The sequence below is a fragment of the Mus caroli genome, unplaced genomic scaffold (assembly GCF_978045245.1).
Source record: "Mus caroli unplaced genomic scaffold, Mus_caroli_1 scaffold_6, whole genome shotgun sequence".
Classification (NCBI taxonomy): domain Eukaryota; kingdom Metazoa; phylum Chordata; class Mammalia; order Rodentia; family Muridae; genus Mus; species Mus caroli.
The window spans coordinates 70,665,971-70,676,702 of NW_028227261.1; the positions used below are offsets into that span (position 1 = coordinate 70,665,971).

Sequence of the window (10,732 nt, forward strand, 5' to 3'; positions counted from 1 at the left end):
GTGCCCCTGGGTAGAAGCAGTGGCTTTTGGCATCCTCCCGTTGATCTCCTTCCAGTTATCCTCTTGTGAAAGAAGCTGCTGACTAAGGCAGGGTCATTGTCTGAGTGACAAGTTAAAGGGGCCATGGGAGCTACATGCATACTTAGAAGTCATGCCTTACTATAATTATTATAATCCAGTCTTGGCACGCCAAGAAGTGTCTTCACCTGAGGAAAATGCCAGTTTCCACAGACTTTGGGTAGGAAATGGGAATGGGACAATCCATAGATGTTTCATAAGTATGATACAATTAGGAGGAGTTTATATTGTGCAAAGGCCAGGGACTCTGAACCCTAGAGTTTAGAATGAAAAAGACTAGAAAGTAGTAAGGAGAATTTTGAGTAGTATGATAGAAAAGAATGTTTTTGCTCACTTCCTGGCCAGCTTGCCAAATATGTTACCAGTGGTCAGGGTCAGAGTTGAGCACTTCTAGATTGTTGACCTGTTACTGAAAGAAGTGGAAATCAGGCGCTCACTCCTGGTTCTTCTCGTGTCCTTGGCAGCATACTTTAATTTGCATTTAGTGTGCACACACACATGCCCCTCACCAAGCAATTCGTCTAACAATGCCAGAAGCTCCTCAGACTTCTCCCTGCATCTGGGCTACCTGTGCTTCCATCTCGGGACAATAATACAACACAGACAAAACTCCAACCAATATACCTAATAAGAGTCTCATTTAGACAGTCTCTTTGCTAGAGTATTCCCAATGAATCAAGTACAAACAGATGGAAAATTTGACCTTAACTGGACTGGGGGTGTAAGGCAAACTGTTTTGTTCAAGTGAACTTTTACACACAATTCCTTATTTACCATCTTATGCCTGCCGATGAATAGTTGGGCATGCATATGATGAGAGGTATATGGGAAGGGACAGACATGGTGGAAAAAATGAATATATGACTTAATATGTCATTAAAAAAAAAACAACGTTCCCTCACTGTGTTCCTCTAAATTCCACTGGACTCCCGAGAGTGTTCTTCCTGGTGGGGCCTTCTGCAGGCCTTGGCAGCACACCTCTCTATAAATTACACTGTCATTTAGCTACAAATAAAAGTATCTTGTTTGTTTTGCAAATCTGTGTGAGAACTTATTCAATTATTTCAATAAGCAACCAAGAAACTGGTAACATCCAACCTAGAGCCCAACCACACTCAGTAATAATACTTTATAAGAAAAAGCACAAAGAATGACAACTATAAATTCCAGGGCAGTGGTGAACCCTGTCTAAGCAAAACTAAGTGTACATAAGGTTATTCCTAAGCAGAGCATAATTTGTATAACTAATGATAATTAGTTGGAGTCAAATAATAGATTAACGTTCTGTATTCTATTTGCCTTTAACATTTAGAACATCCCTTTTTGAAAGACTCAGGTTGAGTGACAGAGTTTGCACTTGTAAATGAATGTAAATACACTTCCTGACTCTCTAGAAAATATTTACATAGACATAACATTAGAAACTGTACTAACAGGTTTCCAATTTTAAAAATCAACTGAAAATTTAAAACATTTCATAGCAGGATCTATGAACTACAACATCAAAATATCTAAAAAGTCTATTTTTAAAAAGATCCTTGGATCCAACCCTAGAGATTTGGTGCACTGTGTATGTCTCTCAATAAGAATAGCATTTAAAAATTTTTTTTCAAGTACCCAAGTCTCTGAAGGGGTCTGCAACCCTATAGGTGGAACAACAACATGAACTAACCAGTACCCCGGAGCTTGTGTCTCTAGCTGCATATGTAGCAGAAGATGGTCTAGTCGGCCATCATTGGGAAAAGAGGCCCCTTGGTCTTGCAAACTTTATATGCCCCAGTACAGGGGAACGCCAAGGCGAAGAAGTGGGAATGGGTGGGTAGGGGAGCAGGACAGGGGGAGGGTATAGGGGACTTTCAGGATAGCATTTGAAATGTAAATGAAGAAAATATCTAATAAAATGTTTTTAAATTATTTTTCAAGTATATGTTGAGTGATCTTAGTCTTAGTTGTTGTCCTAGTGTTTCCATTGCTGTGAAGAGACACCAGGATCTAGCACCTCTTATAAAGGAAAACATTTCATTGGGGCTGGCTTACTTATCCATCACAGTGGGAAGCAAGGCAGTGTCCAGGCAGACATGGTGCTGGAGATAGAGCTGAGAGTTCTACATCCTGATCCACAGGCAACAAAAGGAGCCTGTGTGCCACACTGGGTGTAGCCTGAGCATATATGACCTCAAAGTGAACCCCCCACAATGACACACTTCCTTCAACAAGGTCACACCTCCTAATAGTACCACTCCCTATTGTCAAGCATTCAGACACATGAATCTATGGGGGCCAAACTTATTCAAATCCCCACAGTTGTATTATTCAGGATTCTCTAGAGAAACAGAAATGATAGGATATATTCATATTAAATGAGAACTTATTAGGCTGGTTTATACGATATGGCCAGAATTGTCTGACACCATCTATTTCATACCATAGAAGCTGAGAAACAAGTTGCTTCTCAGTTCATGTATCCTCAGCATTCCCAATATGGTATTTAAGGCCTGGAGGATTCCTACAGAGTTTCTGATTTTCAGTCCATGTTTGAAACCCAAAAAGCAAAGGAATCAGCTGTAGCAGCAACAAGGTCAATGAATGTGCCAACAAGAGTGAATGTTACATAGGCAAAAGCAAAGCTCTTCTTCCTCCATGTCCTTTTATCTGGGATTTCACCAAAAGATGCCACCTTAGGGTCAGTCTTCCTACTGAAAATAATCTGATCCAAAAATACCTCAAAGAATGCCCAGATCCAGATCCAACCAAGTTGATAATCCAGACTAGTCATCACAGTTTTCAACCTGACTCCATCTGGAATTAGCTAAGAGGCAAGCCTCTGGGGAAAGACCTTAAGGGTATTTCCAGTACGAAGTAAGTCAGTAGAGAAAATCTCCCCCAGACTACACAGTACCTCCTACACATAAAGGGGTCCACAGGAACGGCTGCCTTTGTCTGAGCATCTCTACTCCTTGCTGATCAGTGTATCTACTCTGTGGCTGCGATTGCTCCTGCAGTTTCACAGTGATCCGGGAAGGTAGCTTCTTTGGCTTGCCAAAGGCCTTCAGCATCACCCTGTGATGCCAACGCATCCAGCCTCATTGACTGAGCTGCTACCAGGTTCTCGGCCTTTCTAGTGTGTAAACATTGTTGGATTACCCTGCTTACATTGTATAAACCAGTCTAATCAATCCTGTAAAAATACATATTCATTTTATTAGTTCTGTTCCTCTAGACAAATCTTAATAATTATACATAAATTATATCCACCATGTTTTGAAAATCATAGCTATAAGGCAAATATTATCCTCCAAAAATATTATTAGACATCTTAACAACCAAAAGCTTTTGAGTTTGAGTATGTACCTCCAATATGTATTTATTTATTTATAATATATATACATATATTTTCTACAAATACAAATAGTTATATTTTAAAAGTATAAATGGAAATTATGAAGGATGAGAAAATAGCCTAGTGATATTTCACTATTTACTTCTGCTCAACCAAAAAGCAAGTAAAAATTAAGGATAGCTTTTTAAGTTGGAAAAATATTAAGAAGAATAAGGAGTAAGATCACAAAAATATCAATTCAACAGCCAAGACTTTTCAAGAAGGCTTACACGGCTTCACATTAAAAATAGAAATGGGAAATATTTAATCTCAGTATACTGAAGAAGCAACCTGGGAGCTTAAACAAAAGACATAACTCTGGTCATCAAAAGGGAAGTGTGAGTGATAAACTGGACACACAGCCACATGAAGAAGAGCCAATTACAATATTGTAGGGGTCTACAGTAATAAAGGATGGTAAAATTAGGCATAAACCAGCATGCATTACAGATCTTAACATGAAAAATAACATACAATATTAGAATGACCCCAGGGCTAGAGACTCCAAACAAGAACACAGCTGAAGTCATAAAAAAAGGATACACAGGTTAGAGGAGCTTGATTCCAGGAAAAAAAAAAAAAAAAAAACAAGGGGATGAAAAGATATCCATATGTTTAGCTTCCCATTTAGGAAACATAATGAAATCCATTTAATAGGAAAGCAAGTGTGTTAATCACTGTGCTAACTGTCAGGGGACCACTGCATACTAAATGTGTGATGAGGGGTACCAGCACCACTCCGGTGTTTCTAATGACCACGGAGAGGCACCATAATCTACAGTTAAATGACTGAGCATCCCTACAGGGCAATATTGAAGAATAAATGAAAACTTTCAACTTATTCCTCAACTTCCTCTACTCTGGCAAAGTCATCTCAGGTTTTCAAGTACTCTCTGCAGTTACGTAATGAGGAGAACTGAGTCCGCTTAGGGAGTTCTCTTTCAAGGCAGCCTGTCAAGTACACAGCCAGACAACAGGAAGGTCTCCCAAAAATACGACATCCCTTCTACATTCTCTTTAGCAGAGACTAAGCCATAATTTCTCTTACCAGCTACCTACTCATCTTTCAGAGTATGAGTCAGATCCCCAGCGGACTGGGATTACAGGCTCATCCACAGCTATACAGCAAGTGCAGTTCTTGTTATAAATCTAGTAATTACAATCATGTGATTGTGCTTGACAGTCACTTAGAAATAAATCAATCTTTTGGGGGCGTTGATAGTTTTAAACTTTATACTTACGATAAACAAATCCTACAAACCCAACACTCATGAAAAAGAGTAATAATTTAAAAGCTCACCTTTCCACAACCAAACTGACAGTTTGAGTGAGATCTGGGCTTGTTGCCTGAAGACGCCGCCACAGAGACCAGACAAATTCCTTGTCAGCCTTGAGGAAATAAAAAGTATTTTCAGTGCATTGGTTTGTATTCATAAGAGATATTATATTATGTTAAATTTAAATATGAAAAACCTATTATACCATGATATCTATAATTATACCAATCAGTCCTTTTAAAGTATAGCAAGAAGAGGCTGGAACAATGGCAAAGTGGATAAGAGCACTTGGTGCTCTTCTAGAGGACAGAAGCTCAATGCCCAGAACCCACATGGTGGCTTAAAACCATCTGAAAAGTATGGTTTCACATGAAAAGTAACTTTTTAAAAACTTTTAAAAGTGTGGTAGGAAAGCATTAATTTAAAAATTCCTTACACTGATAGCCTACACTCTAATGTTGATAGTGCAGCCACCCCACCCATAGTTTGTGGTGGATTTGCTGAAAATACCAAAATCAATGTCCACTTACTCTAAGAGAAACCTGCTCTTCACCTACTGCTCTGTCTTCCAGTTCCCTGGACCACAAAACCCCATGGAAGAACTGACTACCCTTTCTGCCTCACTTTCCTACCCCATTTACTCTGCAGTATCTTCCAATAAGATCTCCTTACCAGGGGAAAAACACCCCTTCTTGAGAAGCTATAGACAGTTGATGGCTTCTTGGGGAGGAAAGTCAGTTTTCTTGAAGCATGTGGCCCCTGAAAGTCAACCATGCCCTAGAGGACAGGCTCACACCAGAATATATATGGTCAGCATAAATTGGACTGAATGTGTTATATTAAGAGAGAGAGAGAGAGAGAGAGAGAGAGAGAGAGAGAGAGAGAGAGACAGAGACAGAGACAGAGACAGAGACAGAGAGAGACAGAGAATATGAATGGGGATGCTCTTGCCACTGTGTGTGTGAAAAGCAAGGCAGGAACAACTTTTGGGAGTTGCTTCTCTTCTTCCACTTCTGGATCTGGGAGTCAAGCAGCACTCTTGCCCACTAAGTCATCTTGCCAGCTATCCTAGTTTGCTTTCTATTGCTGTGGTAAAGACATCATAACCAAAAGCAACTTTGGGGAGTGGATGATTTATTTGGCTTGTATGTATGACCATAGTCAATTGCTAAAAGTAAACAAGGCAGGAATACAAGCAGGGCGGGGACCTGGGGGCAGGAACTGAGGCAGAAGTTGCCTAGGAGTGCTGCTTACTTGCTTGCTCAGCATGCTTCCCTGTACAATCCAGGAACACCAGCCTAGGGATGCTTCTATCGCAGTGGGCTGGGACTGACTGCCCATAACAGGCATTGGACCAAACATTACTCTATTAGACATAGCTTCTAACTCCGTGAGGAACAGAACTACAAAATGCGCTCTCAAGTTTTTCTGGTTTTTATTTGGTTTTATCTGGACAAGGCTTCGACATAGCAAACAAACGGTACTTACTAGTTCTCTGATCAAATATTCTGATTCCCAATATCATATACTTTCAATGAGAATTTGGTAATGACCATACATGTCTGTCACTTAAAAGCCCTAAATGATTCTCATCCGAAACTGGTTTATGGTTAGTAAATGTTGTTTGGCTGCTGGCTGCTACAACACACACACACACACACACACACACACACACACACACACTGTAAATCCAACATCTTCTTGTTTCATCTACTTGTCTACAAATGGTGAGGCTGTGCATAAGCACATACTCTCCTGCATTTTGTCACAAAAAGTATTTAGTCTTGAAAGATGGCATAGCAACAAAGAAGAGACTAGAATAATCTCTAAAGAAAAGAAATACGGGATAAAAACATCATGAAAATTCCTTGCTACATTTAGAAGCTACTCCTCCCCTCTGTAAACACAATAGACAGCTTTTCACTCCATCTAAGCACCCTTTCCTTCATGAAATTTCCTTCCTAACCTGGGGCCACATGCAAAACTGCTTAACGAGATAACACAATCAGGGGCTCACATGAAGAGAAACATTTGTCTTCCACCATGTGACTTTCCAAGAATGATACATGGAATCACCCAAACCTCTTCACTGATAATAGATAATCAAATAAATATCAAAAAAAGAAACAAACATAAATCAAGCACTACTCATGGTAATACACTCAGTAGCAAAGCTCTTTTTTCAAAGCTGCATGTTTGACCCTTACAGCGCATAAATATTATTTGAACCTCAGTAATATTTTTAAAGAAACTTGGGAGAGTTGATGACATTCTGTTATGGTAAGTAATCTCTCTGCAACTACATAGACCTATACAAGTGCTCCATACCTGTATATGTGTTCCATGTAAGTTGAAATATAAAATGAATTTTTTTTTACTTTAGGTTGCACTAACAATATATTGATATTATATATTCTCAGGTTCTGTGATTTATGGGTGAATAATAAGTAAAATTCACATGAAAAATCTAAAGGTTTAACTTTGTTATGCTACAACTAGTTTAATTATTTCCCCTTAGTCTCCCTAAGAGCAAGAAACTGATTTGGCTATAATCTTGATACTGCCAACCTCCTTTCTTGGAATCTATTACTGAAATGTCTCTGATCATCTCCTAATATTATCAAATTTCAAGAATTGCCATTCTAAGCTAATCAGGACCATTTCTATTTCTTACATCTGCCTCAAGTATTGCAGTCATTTCCTAGTCCAGGAGTGCTCAAAATCCCCAAGGCCACTACCATACTGGACATTTCATCTTTAAGGTTATAAATATGAGAGTAGAGAGACAGTATAGAAAATGTGGGCAGGGCCATTGATTGTTACTTTAACAAAGCCTTTAGCATGAGCACACATCTTTAAATTCCCCAAGGGTGAGGTTTACAGAGGACAAAATGCCTTAGTTCATCCCTGACCTGTAGACATCCTTTTGCTGTTTTGCCAGCCAATAGAAAATGAGTAACTGAAAGGGGTGCAGTCCGATCATTGCTCCCCGATCTGCTTAACCAAAGATATATCCAAGTTACACAAGATTCTCTTGTCTTTACAGAAAAGACCTATAAAACGGAGCAAGAGAACCCAACAGAACCGTAAGAGAGTTTCAAGGTTTTACTAATCTAACGTGAAAATGCTGCTCTTGATGCTGTCTCTGGTGTTGGCGGTTCCTAATTAGTGTCTCTTAAATACAGTGATTTTTTTTCCTTAAAGACCCGTAATTAACTGAATGAACTCTCAACAGTTTTATTTCCTAACCCTATATGTGGTTAGAGCCAAATCTAAGGAGATGGTGGTGAGAAGGCAAAAACCAATTAATTAATTAATTAATTAATTAAATACTCTGCACCGAAGGACAGGCAAGCTCACCATCCGCAAACCCTCAAACTAACCTGGGAAGTAATGTGAGATGACTGCTCTAACAACTGCTTTCCTCTGGCACGCTCACATCAAAGTACTTCACTATGGGATCACTGGAAGTTAATAAATGAATACGTAGCATCCTAAGTGTGTGGTCCCGGTCCCAGGGCTTTCTAAAAACTGTGATTGTGTTTGGAACTTAAGTTTAACAAGGTAAGAACAAGGGTTAAGTGTGGGTCTGAAGTTTAAAAACGGGTAACTTCCATCAGTGGATTTTATTTTTCTGACACGGTCCTGTTTATTTCAATTCACGAATGCACTCCACTCGTGGGCACTGGGTACCACTAGACAGCACCAGGAACTTGGGCTTTGAGGAAGGAGCCTCTGGAGAGCATCCTATTAATATCGAAACCCGGGTCTGCAGCGGGACAGAGCCTGCAGCCCAGATAGTGGACAGAGGCAGGGCGCAAGAGCCTGGAGGGCGCGTCCCGGGAGGGTTCACTAGATGCCCCGGGCCGCGAGCATGGGCTCGGGCGGCGGTGATGGGCGGCGCTGCCCCCGGCCGGGGCCGTGGACAGGAAGGCCGGCGGCCAGTCCTGATACCTGACACAGGGCCAGCTCCTCCTTTAGGCTGCTCAGCTCTTCCTCCAGCAGCTGCGATCGCGTCGCCTTCGCCTCCTCCGAGGAGAGGACCTCTGGCCACCAGGACCCCGCGGGCGCGCTGGCGACTGGAGCGACAGCAGCCCCGGCCCGCCCCGACCCTCGCCGTCCCCCTGACCCTTCTTCGCCCCTCCAAAGTAAGTCGCTTTTATCCGCGACGACCTCCCTCGCGGCGCCCGCCAGACCCGAGGCCTCGCTGCGCACAGCGTGCACTTCGGCTCCGCGCCCGACGCGCAGGGGCCGCCGGCTGGAGCGCCGCACCGGGGGCGGAGGCGGCGAGGAAGACGGCGAGCGCGCCGCCATGGCCGCGGCGCCTAACGGGTCAAGTTCCCGCTTGAAAACTCCACCTTCCCTTCCCCATCCTGGGGAGCCTGGCCTGCCGTCCTACGCATGCGCGGAGCTTTTCCCGCCTGGTCCCGCGCTCGCGGTTCCTAGTGGGCTTGCCGCGGGCCCAGCTCCGAGCGCGGGCGGCTGAACTGAACTGCGCATGCGCGCCGGGCCGGCGGAGGCTCGACCAGCAAGTTCTTTGCTGGCGCCTCCACTGTCCCGAGTCCGAAGTGCCTGGCTTTCCCGCCCTCCTAAAGCCCTAGCTCCGCCGAGGGCCTACTTTACATCCCTCGCCTTAAAGCCTTCCTGACAAGCCCCCAGCCCCCAGTGATCCTGAACTGTGAATTCTTTCCTCCTCCAAGGCTTCTGCCAACTCGTTTTTCACGTTTCATTGACCGCCCTCAAGTGTTAGTTACCCCGCTAATCTCTCCAACGCTGTTGTAAGCTCCTTGAGGATCAGGGAATAGGTTTTAGAGTTAAGTGTTTTCTTCACACCCCTTGGCAACGCTGCCTTACGTGCGGCTGACATCTAACCGACTGAAGTCAAGGAGAGGCGGAAAGCCTTGTGCTGAGCTGGGACTATCGAGCAGGTTTCCCACTTGAATTATGATCCTTCCTACACCCTTTGTCTTTTGTTTTGCAAGAGTCATGGTTTCCTTTGAGTCTTTATGTCAATTTCTTTATCCCTTGGCTGGATATCAGAGCAACTTTGTCCTACAAGACCCAACGGCTTGGTGTCCTTGGACCGAACTAAAGTCAGCAACGGAGTCTGATGAAAGAAATGAGACTGACTCACTTTTTTAGTCTCTGGCCTTTTCTCACTTGCTTTGCTATAAACTTCAAAAACGCAATAACCTTTCTTTGTCCTTAAGACACTTCCTCCAGAGTGCTAAACTTAGTGAACGCGTGCGTGCACGCTGAGCCGACTTTCACAGAAAGATAGAATTACCTCTTTTGTTGTTGCTGGTTTTGGGGGGTTGTTTGTTTTGTTTTCTGGGAAAAGTTTACAGAATTCTTGGAAGAGATTTGAAGTAGGGATTGAGAGTCCCACCGTGAAGTTACCATTTTCAAACCATTTTTGCCAGTACTAAGTCAGCATGCCCGAAGACTGCCTCTGGTCATCCTTCCCACATTGCAAAGTGTATTAGAGAATTACTTGTTTCCAGTGCATGTAGGGCTAGGGACCATGATGGCACAGTGCTTGCTGTGAAAGCATGAGTTCAATCCCTCAGAGCCCACATGTGTTTTCCAAAGCCAGCTGCCATGATGTTGGCAGACCTGTAATCCCAGAATTTAAGAAACAGAGACCAGATCCTGTGACTTGCTGGTCAGCCAGTCTAGCCAAATCTGCAGGCTCCAAGATCATTAAGAGTTTCTGTCTCAAAAACTGAGATGGGGAGTGATTGAAGGAGACACAGGACCTCAGGTCTCCACATACATAGGTACCCATAGAAACAAAAAAGGAAAAGTGCATATAAACTTGTCTTACAAAGAGCTATCGTGTTGAACATCTAACATTTGCTGAGTCCAGTAATAGTTTTCAAATTAAATTCACTTATGTTAAATTAGATGTCATCTGCATTGTACTAGAAGCTGAGACTTCAGAGGTCACTGTAAAGTTCATGACACGTCATGTCTGATACTATATTAGAGAAGCTAG

General features: G+C 42.6%; 1 protein-coding gene across 2 annotated transcripts in view; it reads right to left on the reverse strand.

Annotated features, from left to right (window-relative positions):
• Positions 1–9,051, reverse strand: part of Cntln (centlein) — a 243,179-nt gene extending 234,128 nt beyond the window's left edge. For both annotated transcript variants that reach the window (XM_085839197.1, XM_085839196.1), the window contains exons 1-2: positions 8,689–9,051; positions 4,758–4,846 (exon numbers count right to left, since the gene is read on the reverse strand). In XM_085839197.1, coding sequence (XP_085695323.1) covers positions 4,758–4,846; positions 8,689–9,048 — 449 coding nt within the window. In that variant the 5' untranslated portion in view covers positions 9,049–9,051. The remainder of the gene's footprint in view (positions 1–4,757; positions 4,847–8,688) is intronic.
• Positions 9,052–10,732: the final 1,681 nt, after the last annotated feature.